Raw genomic sequence first — 14,235 nt, 5'->3', positions numbered from 1 at the left:
TATTTAATAGCTTCCATAGCCATTTTTCTTCAATTAATACAATAGAGCTAAAATCTGCACAATACAAAAGCCTCATTTCTTGTCTTGGGTGTAGAGATTTTTGATCATCTGCTATATTTTGATCTCATTAAACTGTAAAATCAATTAGAAATTGCTAATTTAAAAGCCACAATAATTTATGCACACCTGTCACCAGAGAAATACTTCCCTACATACCTCCTTTTTGAAATTGAGAAAGTAGTTGGATTGATCAATGAGAAAAATCTCCAAGGCTGACCTTCTCAAGTTGTACCGTCGTAGATGGATCTCTCGAATTTGAGGGTGAGGCCACTTGAAATCATAACCTATTCCTTCAGAGAGAGGAACTATTGTGATTAAAGTACCACATTAAGTACTCTGGTTCTTTAGAACATTATTTTGTAGATTCTGACAAAGGTAAGTAAAGGAAAGTGAAGGAGAAATCATTCAGTTTTCATACTTTGCATAAGAACAAATTTTAGTACTATTTGAACACATTTAAATCATTTGCTTGTAAGAAAATCACAAAAAAATCTACAGATATTCTACTGCTTCACAATGAGAATATAAAATAACCATCAATTTGAATATTAGTTTTTGAAATGTTTTTGCTTTAAATTAAGTTGCCATGTTAAATTTTTCTTTCCAATATAGGAAAGGAACTTAGAATTCAATATCATTGGATATAGGATATCCAACTACTCAACAAAGACAGAATCAAGATTCTATCATAATGCTTTGCTTATAGTCTCTCTACAAATTCAAATAAATTAGTGATCAGAATGAAATATGAAATCATTTGTTTTTCTTTTCAAAGAAAGCATTGCTCAAAGTTATAATTCTTGTTATATCTATTTGTAGCTTTCTCTATTTCCATTTAAAATAAGCTGAATATTTTATTATTGAACTGGTATAAGAGATGAAGGAGGCAGGGAACCCAACTCCCAAGAACTCCTCACCATCTTCTTTTTCAATGCTACCATCATGGAAGTAAATGTGTTGAGTGGTGACTTCAAATCTTCCAGGAATCACATCAATTACTGTAATTAGTTCACAATCTTCAGATAATACCAGTTTTTCTTTTTGACTCTGTTCTCCTTTCTCATCTCTGCAAAAGTAACAACAAACATTGCATTGCTTAAATAGAAAAAAAAGTCACATTCAAGTTAAATTCTTAGTTATATCAAAGTAATATGAAATAAGTTTGAATTTTCCACTACATGTTAAATTTCTTAACAAATTTTTCAGATTTTTTTCACTAGTCTTTCACACAATACCTTCCATGGAATAAATGCTTGTTAGATTAAAAATTCCTTAAGGGTTCACTGAATTGAAACCAATCTAAATTAATTGGACATCTATTCTTTTCTTCATCTTGGATACTTTTATTCTGAACAAGATCTTTTATTTCTACATGATAAAACATTTTGTACTTCAAAAACTCCATTTCTTCATATAGAGTTTGTATTTACCTCTGTACATACATGTCCATTGACTAAATGTAAGCTCTTTCATGGCAGGGGCTGTTTTCTTTAGACTTTGTACCTCTGATGCCTAGCACAGTGTTGGGCACACAACAGACACTAGATAAATGTGTGATGAGGGGGCAGCTGGGTAGCTCAGTGGACTGAAAGCCAGGCCTAGAGATGGGAGGTCCTGGGTTCAAATATGACCTCAGACACTTCCTAGTTGTGTGTCCCTGGGCAAGTCACTTAACTTCCATTGCCTAGCCCTTACCGCTTTTCTGCCTTGGAACTAATACTGAGTACTCATTCTAAGACAGAAGGTAAGGATAAAAAAAAAAAAAAAAAAAAAAAAAAAAGGCAACATGACCAGGTGAAAAGGAAATCCTTGTACTTTCCCCTATCCCATTCCCCATGGAGGATCTCCCAAACCTCTTCTTTTAAGCCTTCCTCACTTTAATTACACATACGTATATATCCAGCACCTGTGGGATGTGAGCTCCAATTGTTCATCCCTTCTAATTATTTGGCTACTACTCTTGTGCAGACCTTGATCACATCTCAATTGGACTATTATATCAGCCTCTCCTTTAGTACACTTATCTTTTCCTTCTCTAAACTCTCCTCAATACAAATACCCAAGTGATTTTCCTAAAAATGACCCCATCGTATCCCTATTCAAATCTCAGGGGAATTTTATGACCTTGAGAATAAATTATAAACTCCTGCTGGGCTTGTGACACTCTTCACAATCCCTTCCCTTTGCAGCCTTATTATTACATCATGTCACCTCTTAGAAAAACAAGCTCACTGCCTTTTGACCTAGTCATACCACTGCTGGATTTGTACCCCAAAGAAATAATAAGGAAAAATTCATGTACAAATATATTTATAGCCGAGCTCTTTGTGGGGGCAAAAAATTAGAAAATGAGGGGGTGTCCAACAATTGAGGAATGACTGAACAAATTGAGGTATCTGATGGTGATGGAACACTAAGGAATGATGAACTGGAGGAATTCCATGTGAACTAGAAAGACCTCCAGGAATTGATACAGAGTGAAAGGAGCAGAGCTAGAAGAACATTGTACACAGAGACTGATATACTGTGGTAAAATCGAATGTAATGGACTTCTGTACTAGCAGCAATGCAATGATCCAGGACAATTCTGAGGGACTTATGAGAAAGAATGCTATCCAAATCCAGATGAAGAACTATGGGAACTTTGGGAACAGAAATGCAGAAGAAAAACATATGATCATTCACGTAGTTCAATGGAGATATGATTGGGGTGTTGATGTTAAAGGATCACTCTACTGCAAATATGAATAATATGGAAATAGGTTTTGTTTGTTTGTTTTTTTTAAACCCTTGTACTTCGGTGTATTGTCTCATAGGTGGAAGATTGGTAAGGGTGGGCAATGGGGGTCAAGTGACCTGCCCAGGGTCACACAGCTGGGAAGTGGCTGAGGCCAGATTTGAACCCAGGACCTCCTGTCTCTAGGCCCGACTCTCACTCCACTGAGCTACCCAGCTGCCCCCTGGAAATAGGTTTTGAACAATGATACACATATAACCCAGTGGAATTGCTTGTCAGCTCCAGGAGGTGAGGAGCGAAGAGGAGAAGGAAAGAACAGGAATCATGTAACCATGGGAAAACATTCTAAATAAACAAATAAATAAATTTTTTTAAACCCTTAACTTCTGTGTATTGACTTATAGGTGGAAGAGTGGTAAGGGTAGGCAATGGGGGTCAAGTGACTTGCCCAGGGTCACACAGCAGGAAAGTGTCTGAGGCCAGATTTGAACCTAGGACCTCCCGTCTCTAGGCCTGGCTCTCAATCCACTGAGCTACCCAGCTGCCCCATAAATTTTTAAAACAGAAAAAGAAGCTCAATTACTGCCTTGTACATGAATTCTTTCTTGATCCCATTACTCCTAGTAAACTGTTTTTCAAAATGACTAATGATGTATATTGAATATATTCTGTAAAAAAGTCATCTGGGTATGTTGTCTCCCCCAAGAGAATTTAGTTTCCTTGAGAGTAGGTAGGGATTATTTCATTTTTGTCTTTCTATCTCATTACCTACCACATAATAGATACTAATGAAGTCTTATTTACTGATTGAGTTCTATAACTGTTTAAAGAGTGTGAATCTTGCCTGCCAGTTGGAATAGAGATTCTATCTTACATTTCTTTTCCATTTCAAAAAGCAATAGGTAGAGCAGGTGTTCAACATTAAAACTGGAGCCTTTTTTGGAGGATCTGAATTCAATTCCTGCCATGGACACATACTAGCTCTGAGACCCTGAGCAAATCACTTAACCCACTTTAGCCTCAATTTGATTATGTGTAATATAGGGATAATAAGAGCATCTACCTCACAGAGTTGCTATAAGAATTAGATATTTGTAAAACAACCTGAAGACATTAGAGCACCATGTAAAGAAAATTAAATTGGTCTAATTATTATCATCAATTCCAAATTGCACATGTCTAATTCCTGCCACGACATGAATTTTAATACTTTTCTAAATGCTTACACATACACATCTGCTCTGGTGGTTGTATCTTCTTCAGGAAGATCTAGTTTATCCTCTTCCCTATCATTGACCTTCACTTGTTTCACTGCCTCTAGCAGCAACGACTCATTAGAGAGCTGGGAATGTTGGACACCTGTTTTAAACACAAAATAGTTTAAAGTAAAAAAAAGTTATATTTCCTTATGGCACCATCAGAAATAGAATATGTGGTCATTAGCTAGAACCAAAATGTATGAATATTAGCAACAGAAGTGAAAATAATGGCTTGAAAACATTATGGGAAGGAGAAATGCAGCAACTTAATTAGGAAAAAATAACTTTCCCAAATGCTTCAAAAACTTATATGATGACAGAAACACAGTAACAAGAATGGACATTTTAAAAGTGATACTACTCTATCCCAAAAAATCCAGGTACTCTCTTTAAATTGGCCCTATGCTTATCATTTAGATTTCCTTTATTTGGCACCAACACATCTCAAAGATTAATGTAAAGGGAGATTTCCTATATCTTTAGAAAAATTCAAAGGAATATCATGTGAAAATTACATGTCCCTAATGAAGGAGAGAGCAAAGGTGTGAAATTCCTGGGTGCAGTCCAATATGTAAATAGAAAATATCTAATGAAACACATAAAGATACAATACAATATGGATATTGCTTTCTAAATCATTACATGACCTACAGGGATCTCTTTCTATTTAAGCTTGATAACATTGCTGTTTTTATCATTTACTCATTTAAATTGTCCAACTCATTTGGGATTTTCTTGGCAAAGAACCTGGAATAGTTTGCCATTTCTTTCTCCAGGTCATTCTACATATTAGGAAACAGAGACAAAAATGGTTAAATGAGTTACCCAGGGTCACATGGTTAGTAAATATCTGTGGCCAGATTGGAACTCAAGAAGTGAAGTCTTCCTGACTCCAGGCCCAGCACTCTATTACTGTGCCACCATTGCTGGAAAGGAAATATTTGAGGCTATTTCTGGAGGCTGTGGGCATCTGGAATCTGTAGACTACACACCCTAAACTAGTATATATGCAATACATTGTTACATCTTATTGACAAGATATTATGTGATTAAACTAGTTTAATGAATTTGTCAGTAATTTCATTCATACTTTCTCTTCTTGATAATTCTTGTCTCTGGTTCATCCACAAAAAAAATCTACTACATTGAATGCCTTTCTTTAGGTGACTTTTTTTTATTTTTTAACATTTTTTAAGATTATTTCAGGCCATCTATTCTTCTTGTTTATAGTGAAAATACTAATATTGATGTGGTTTGATTACTTCCATAGTATATCAAGTTGGGTATCAATAGACAAAGATATCACTTAAGTACCAACAATTCAAATGATGTTTATAGGTCTAAAAACTATGATTATTTTAACCTTCATCCCTTTCCTCAATTATGCCAACTATTATTATGGAAATGACAATTTTGGGGGGTAATTTTGTTTCATGGGTCACTACAACTGAATAATTCAGCATCTACTGGCCAACAAACAAATGATAAGCCATTCTATAGTCATAATTAGCTAAGCTAGACCTTGAAAAGCAGGTATAATCTACTGATAGAACCATATACGAAGCTTAGGAGAATGGCATGGATATGTGTTCTGCTAGCATAGACTTTCAAGGCCCCAGTATCATTTCCACACCAATATAAGGCAGTAAAGTAAGACTATCATGAATTCTCTGAACTTAATGCAGTGTTAGTGTAGCTTATATAAATATACATGCTTTCACCTTGGATAATGGGAAGAATGTTTGTGTTTAAATTTGAATAAATGATCATGGTTATTCAAACTAAATGAAACAAAACACAAAAAACATAAAAACAGTTAGGGAATGATATCCTTTATACTATTTCTATTATCCAATTTTTGGTTAGTAATATACTTCCTACCATGTGCCTCTCCATCACCCTTTGGGAAACATGCATCTTAATCTTAGTCATATAGCATCACTAGGTAAATAGTGACAATCTCAGGTAGGAGCTTGGAATCATTAAATTCACTATGCAATTTCTCCAAAGCAATCTTTTCCCTATAATTCTGGGTCCAGATCATTGTCTATGGACAGTTTTTTTTCTTTTAAATTTTAATTTTCTTTTCTTTTTTTTTGTTTCCTTTAAAAATATTTCCTGTTATATAGGATAGCTCTCTAAGAGACCAGGCTAGAGGAATGTTATGATAAATTCTAGTGACATATAAAAATCTATTTTTAAAAACCCAACATCAAAGAAACTTGAATGTCTAGCTGCTCTATTGGAATCCCCCTACTAAATGTCTTTCTCATTCACCATTCTATGCTGGAAATGTTCTACTCAAAACTCAGAGTGATGAAAAGAACCAATTTAATGTAGTATTGGGCTGTGTAAATATAAGGTTCACATCTACCCTGGGGATATACGTCAAAGGATTTGTGATCTCATCAATATGGGTACTTCTTTTAATGATAAAGTTCATAATCCATTCAAGCCTTCTCATTCAGTGATTCTTGTCCATTTACTCCTATAAATCTTTTATGGAGAGTTCACCCAACATGCCAGAAGCCATCCTTTTGTTCTAATGATACAGTGGAAAATAATAATGCTCTCTGAGCAGGAGAGACAGACAAGACAGATATCAAGAGACAGAGAGAAAAAAAGAAAGAAACAGAGAGGATGATATCTGTTTAACTATTTCTATTGTCCTATTTTTTTTTTGATAGGTTTTTTTTTTTTAAATTTTAAACCCTTAACTTCTGTGTAGTGACTTACAGGTGGAAGATTGGTAAGGGTAGGCAATGGGGGTCAAGTGACTTGGCCAGGGTCACACAGCTGGGAAGTGTCTGAGGCCGGATTTGAACCTAGAACCTCCTGTCTCTAGGCCTGGCTCTCAATCCACTGAGCTACCCAGCTGCCCCTATTGTCCTATTTTTGGTTGGTAATATATTTCCTACTATGTGCCTTTCAATCATCATTTGGATAACATGCAACTTAAATTTTTGGAGATTAGTATTCCATGACTTGCAGTCATAAAGCATCACTAGGTGAATAACGATTATCTCAGGTAAGAGTTTAAAATCATTAAATGCACCATGCAATTTCTCCAAAGCAATCTTCTTCATATAATGCTAGCGCCAGATCATTGTCTATGTGCAGTGCTTGCAAAATAAATATATAGATGAACCAATTTTATGGGTCATCCATCTGATTATATATCATTGTCTAAACCAGTGATTCCCAAAGTGGAAACCCCCTGGTGGGTGCTGCAGCGATCCGGGCAGAGCGGTGATGGCCACAAGTGCATTTATCTTTACTATTAATTGCTATTAAAATTAAAAAAAAATAATTTCCAGGGGGCTAAGTAATATTTTTTCTGGAAAGGGGGCAGTAGGCCAAAAAAGTTTGGGAACCACTGCTCTAGACAAATGGCATTCTTCATCCATTTGGTTTTTCCAGTGTTCCAAGTCCAAGTTCTTCACAACCTGTTCCTTTCTTACCATTCCAGACTTTTTATTCTTCATTTCCTTTCATATACTCTATAAATCAGAAATATTGGTCTTCTTGCTGTCCCCTATCCATTTCCCAAATCCGTGCCTTTTCAATGATTATCCCCCAAACCTGAAATGCTATCTCTCCTCCCCTCTAACTCCTGGCTATCTTTAAGACTTGTCTCAAATCTCATCTCCTGCAAGAGGCTTTTGCTAGCCCTTTTCTCCTCAGTAGGGCCTTCTCTGGAAAATTATTTTCTGTCTACTCTTTCTAGATCTTTTCTGTAAAACTTCTTTTACACTGTCTCCACCATCAGAATGTGATTTCCTTGAAGGCAAGGACCATGTGCATTCCTTTGTGTCCTCAGTTCTTGGTGCAGTGCCTAGCACATGGCAAGCAAGTACTTAATAAAAGTTTGTAGACTAACTAGTATGCCGAATTTTTTTTGAGTGGTGTAAGGACATTCCATGCTCTGCTTGCAAAACCTGTCCTTATAGTGGCTATGGATCTCATTTAATAGGGTCTCTTAATATTCTAGGGTGTCATGCAGTCAGTAACATTACCTAGAGAACTTCATAATCTATATCCATAAACATAATTTAACCTCTCTTCCATATGGCACCATGCTAAACATACTTCGTGACAATAAGAAACATCTTAATCAAGCTCAAATCTCTGCTTTTTATGCCTTAATGTAAGCACATGCTATGTACCAGGCACAATGATAAGTGCTGGAGACACAAATATGAAAACAGTCCCTACCCTCACAAAGCTTATAATTTAATGGGAAGGAAAGCTGGGCATGAAAAAAGACATTAAAAAAAAAGAGGGGAAATGTACCAGGTTAGGGAGATGATGGAGAAGTCTAAAGGAATGCAACTGGGTAGGAAATGAAGAGAAGGTTGACCTGAGGATCCTCCCTAAATAAAGATTTTGGAAGAACTATTTGCCCCACTTGCCAGTCAGGGGTAGATGATACTGAAAAAATCTGAGTTATCAAGGTTGATGTAATCTTACAAGATGATGAGGTTCCTGGGGGCCTAATGGATAATTTTCAAGGAGTTCAGTCACTTAGGAAATATGTTTATAATTTGTATAGTATGTGAAGTTATAATTTGCTATAAAGACTGTTTCTTATACTTCCTATAAAAATTTACTTGATGCATGTGTGGATTATTTTCTTAAAGGTTATACTGACATAGAAAAGTAGGCTATCAGATGTTTTTAATACATTTTGGAAATTTTTGGCACCCTCCCCTCTCTAATGTCTTAAACAATGGTTCCTTAACACCCTCACAACTATGTCACCTCTAGGAAGAATCTCTACTTTGTACATAATTTGATTATTTACATCTTGGTTTTCTTTAGCAACACTCCTCATGTCATACCTCTGGGACAGTGAGATAAAAAATTCATATGTGATACTGCCCCATTTTGCATAAAAACCTAGACAGCTCTTTTCTATTCTGATCTATGTTGTCAGTCTTACACTTTTGTCCTGCAGTATCCTCAGCACAACGCTGCTTAAGTTGCATCTAGCAATGAGCTTCCTTTAATCTTTTCTTTCCCTCCACTATTTCTTGGTGCTTAGTGCTCATAAGCCTCTTTCACCCTCCTTCATGATATCTTTCCATCCAAGCTTTTGTTCTAAATAAGTAATGACCTTGGCTCCTAGATCTTTTTTAGCAGAGATCAAACTTTTCTTGGCTGAAGCAATCCTGATGCTCTTTTAGTTTCCTTGAGGGGATGACTGATTTATACCAGTTAAACTTCCATAGGAAATTATAATAATCTATCTTGAAATCAGTTTTTCATTTGCTTCCTATTTTTCAGCATCAAGACTTGTTTTAAATAGGCTCAACTCATTTTCAATAGGTCAGATGACAGATGTCTCAACTGGAGATAGTAGCTGTCTCTCTTTTATTCTTTTTTCCAGTTTGATCCTGATGTTGGTCTTTGCTCTAAAAAGTTAGTAATTTGATCATAAATAGATAACAAAATTGGAAGTGACTTCAATATCAGTAATCAGTAATTTCTGATTCATTAAAATGAAAAAAAACTTGCTTTTTACTATGTTATTGAGGGGCTCACAATGGCTAAATTCTCCAGAATTTTTAATCTATATGCCTTAGACTTATCTTTTTTACTTTTGAACCATGCTTTCTTTTCTTATGCTTACCTTTGAATTTTAGTTATCAAGTATTACTGTATAACTGCTTTAATTTAGAAAGACTAATTGAGGTATTTTTAAATTTTCTTTACCTTCTTATCTTCTGCAACAGATACTCACCCCTAAACTGCAATGAGCAAACAAGCAAATAAATCAACTAGTAAGTATTTAAGTGCCTACTCCATGACTGACATTGTGTTAGTTTATACAAATAAGGGGGGAAAAGTGAGGTAGTACCTCCCCTTAAATGAGATGTTTATGATTAAGTAAATACAGGATGTATTTCCTCCCCTACCCTCCTTACCCCCCAAAAACAACAGTGGTTGAGACAGTGAGGAGGGCGATGGATTAACAACTAAGGAAATCAATAAAAGCTTCTTGAAAGAGAAGGCGGCTAATGTTCCAAAAGCAAAAATGAGGAGGGAGAACATTCCAGCAAAGGGGGCCAGGTTATTGAAAGGCACAGAGGAAGAGATACAATGTCAAGAATACAGAACTGCACGTGAACTTGCTTTTTGAGGGCAGAAGGAATAATGGGCAGTAAATCTGGAAAGGAAGGTTGAAGCCAGCTTGTGAAAGGCTTTAAATACCAAATAACGAGTGTGTATTTTAAACTAAAAGCAATGGAGAACCACAGAAGTTTCTAATTGGGTTTTATGCTCCATGAACGTCTACTGCATTTTGAAACTTCAACCCTGTATGGTTAATCTAAGCCTGTTTCAGGTATAGCAGCTATAAGTATCATCAGTTCATATTGCTAATATAACTTGATTTTGACTTCACACCTAAATTTCTGAGATTATAATAATTAAATGACATCCTATTCTTTTCCAAGCCAAGGAATATGCAGATCTGTCACTTCTCTTACACTTGCTTATACTCAATCATCAATTCAGATGTACAATTTAGAGCCTACCCTTATAATGAGCATATTCCCCTTTCTGTCTCACATAGACATTAGCTTCACATTGATGCCCTCTAATCTCAGATTCGAACATAAATCCAACTCCCTTTTATGTCCTGGCAGTAGTCATATGCCCATAATCCTCTAGTCCATTCTATTTTCCAGACAATCAGGCCTTAACACAAAGTCATATGTGCCAAGTAAACTATAGAAAAGGAACAGAGTAACAGCCCTTACAACTTCTAATGAGTCACCCATTACATGTTAGATTTTTGTATATTTGGCCTAGAGTTAATGCCTATTCAGTCCTAACTAATTCACTGGTACAACCCACTGAACATCATAACAGTATTCTCTGCATTGCTCATTTATTTATGCAAATTATTTGACTTTTTCAATAAGAATTTGCAAATAAAATATGATTCATAATCTTAATCAAGAGGTATATTAATGATGGCAAAATTGTTTGCATTTTTAAATGAGCCTTACTCCAATGCTATAAAACTAACCTCTCAAAACAAAACAGGGTTCATGAAGTAGAAGTTACTATTTAGAATATCTGAAGTTCTTTCTCAGCATCACTCTTAAGGATTCAAATAATTAAGAGTACACATTACTCTCAGTTGCTGTTTGATATTGGGATAAAAATGAACTCTATTCTTCTCCTAGGACTCACTAAAAAACTGCTAATTTACCTACAATCATACATTATTGAACAAAGAGATTAATCTTGAGGAATAAACTCCTTGATCTCACTTTTGTATTTGTAACTATTGCTACAAATTCTGCGTAACTGCTGGTTGATCAATTGATGTTTTGAAAAAGAAAATGAATGATTTACTCTAAACAGAGAAATAAGAAAAAATTGTCCTGTTCTCATTTCTTAGCACTACTTCCCACAACACCCTACCTCTGCCACCCATATATCCCTGAACCCCTGGGATTTCAAACTATCATCATCCCCTTCTGAGGCCAACATTATGCTGGAAACCAAGAGAGAGAGAGAGAGAGACAGACAGACAGACAGACAGACAGACACAGAGAGAGACACAGAGAGAGACACAGAGAGAGAGAACACAATGGACCATTGGTGCAAGGGTCCATCTAACAGTGAATAAATGAAATGTTCATGGTTCTTAAAATAAAATCTTACAGGTCTTTGAAAGTCAACAGCTTGCTGTTGTTGCTTTCTCTCTCTTATTTAATAAATCATAGAATGAATTTTAGAGCTCTAGGAATTTGGGAAAAATATTTTGATGGTAACTATGTCAGTATATTTGATTTCCTCTGCAATTCTATGTATTTTATTTTATGCATTTAAAAATTATATTTATAAGTCAGACTGCTAAAGGGAACCATGACACAAAAAAAAGGTTTTTGACCTTATTTTGTGACTGAGAAAACTAACACTTAACCTCAGTAAGGAATTTGTCCTCAGTCATATTAATTCTTTCTTTGATTTCAATAGTCAAGAAAAAAAATTTTAATGGACTAAAATGACTAAAAAAACTCATTAAAATCAAAATTTAAAACCTGGCATATGAATATCTTACAAATGAAAATTCTGATCCCAACTTAAAATGCACCTAATTTAAAAACAAGAATGAACTTTTCCCTAGAAATGATATCTAGAAATCAAAGGATTTTATAGCTAAAACAGACCTTAAAGAAATTTTAACAGTCTTCTCATTCGATTAAAGTATAAACTGACTAATTAGAGAGCTTAAATTATTTCCCCATAGAAAACTATTTACTAACAGATACTTGCTTAATGTCACAGAAATAATAATAGTGATTATGTATGTGTGTTAGTCCATATCGTCTAAGGGAAAAAATGTCAGAAAGAATAAAAAGTGCTAGCTTTGAATTCTCACTCTTTCTGGCTGGGGAAGTCACTTAATAGTCATTTCTATCTTTGTGGCAATACCTGTTCTTCCCAGAGGGTGCTTCTGAGGAAACTAATTTTAAACATTCAAGTCTATCTAATCCATTCCAGTTCAATCCAACAAGTATTTGTTATGTATCTACTATACAACATAATCTACTTGGTAAAGTGCTTGGGGTACTAAGACAATAAGTAGAGTTTTCTACCTCAAGGAGCTAATGTTTTTATTGTTTAGTGACTCTTCATGACCCCATAGACCATAAGGTTTTCTTGGTAAAAATATTGGAGTTGTTTGCCATTTCTTTTTCTAGTGGAGACCTTATATTCTACTATAAAAATGTGAATTAATAATATTAGTTTAACTGAAATTTTATACTTTGGAATGAAAATGGTAGAAAAGAAATTATGTTCTGGTATTACTAACTGAACAATAAGGAACCAAAATTGAAGAAATATGTTTTTTAAAAATATTGAAAACTTATAGTCTGGGGAAAAGGTTAACAATGGAAAGAGCAGATGGAAACTTTCATGGACAATTTTGAGGAGGGTACTTATAATCCTTCAAAATATTTAGAGGTTAATAGAACTGTTTCTGTTTAAGTCTCATTCAAATCTCAAGGCTACTTTTCTGAATAGGTATTCAACTACAATTAATCTCAAGTTTATTAGTCATAATTAGAATTCTCTCTTGATTCACAGAGGATCAGTGGGAGGACAAGAGATGAAAACAGAGGAAAGATTGGGTTACAAAGGGAAAAGAAAAGAAGTAAGATCAAAAGAATTTGTGTACCTGTGAGAAAGACAACTTGAAATAGCATTGTGGGGCTGTGGGGAGAAGCCATTCTTCATACTTGCCACCAGATGGCACAATCAGGCTAGGAAATTCTTCTTTTGGTTGGGAAAAGATTATGGGGATAGCTGCAAGCTGCCATTCCTGCTTAGGGAACACTCCCAAATAAAGAGTTCCTATCTTTAAGATCATTTTAAGCTCTGTTTTTTGTCAATTCATTCCCAAACCTGGCACAGTGTTCCATATATATGCATACACATATCCAGGGACCGGACCTATGATTTTATTGGTTAAAGAGAACTTTAGTAATGCCAATTCTCCCCTTCTCTGTTACTTAGAATGGTAGAGAGCTGCCTACAAGGGCACTAGAAGGAAAAGTGGCCGAAGTCACATAGGTGGTTTGTATTAGAAGTAGCATGACTCAGGGGGCAGCTGGGTAGTCAGGCCTAGAGACGGGAGGTCCTAGGTTCAAATCCGGCCTCAGACACTTCCCAGCTGTGTGACCCTGGGCAAGTCACTTGACCCCCATTGCCTACCCTTACCACTCTTCCACCTAGGAGCCAATACACAGAAGTTAAAGGTTAAAAAAAAAAAAAGTAGTAGCATGACTCTATATCAGGCAGCCCTATACATGCTATATTACTGTTTATCTATTTTAGGAAGAATATTACCTTTAAAAACAGAAAAAAATAATTCCTAGTTGTCATGATTTTGTAAATCATAAGCTCCTAAATGTTAGGCATAGCCTTTCAAGTTTAGTTTAATCTAGAACCCATGTGTATTGAGCCAAACAAAAAATGGAAATCTTTTACAAGAAAATAACATTTCTAACAACACACCTTAAATTTGCAGACATGGAACTCAAGACACTTGGGAATCCTCCAAGGCCATTTTTTTTTTAACATTTATTAATATACATTTTTAACATGGTTACCTGATTCATGCTCCTCCTATCCCCTTCACCCCAACCCCCCCAG

At 35.4% G+C, this 14,235-nt stretch overlaps 1 protein-coding gene across 1 annotated transcript in view; it reads right to left on the bottom strand.

The window, feature by feature from the left end:
- The window catches only part of NBEAL1 (neurobeachin like 1), a 173,817-nt gene that overhangs the window by 37,331 nt on the left and 122,251 nt on the right, over window positions 1-14,235 (bottom strand). Inside the window, exons 33-35 of the mRNA XM_044670647.1 lie at window positions 4,024-4,156; window positions 978-1,126; window positions 217-350 (exon numbers count right to left, since the gene is read on the bottom strand). Coding sequence (XP_044526582.1) covers window positions 217-350; window positions 978-1,126; window positions 4,024-4,156 — 416 coding nt within the window. The remainder of the gene's footprint in view (window positions 1-216; window positions 351-977; window positions 1,127-4,023; window positions 4,157-14,235) is intronic.

This window comes from Gracilinanus agilis, chromosome 3, assembly GCF_016433145.1.
Source record: "Gracilinanus agilis isolate LMUSP501 chromosome 3, AgileGrace, whole genome shotgun sequence".
Classification (NCBI taxonomy): domain Eukaryota; kingdom Metazoa; phylum Chordata; class Mammalia; order Didelphimorphia; family Didelphidae; genus Gracilinanus; species Gracilinanus agilis.
The sequence above is the reverse complement of the archived record's forward strand: the minus strand, read 5'-3'. Positions and strand labels throughout refer to the sequence as shown.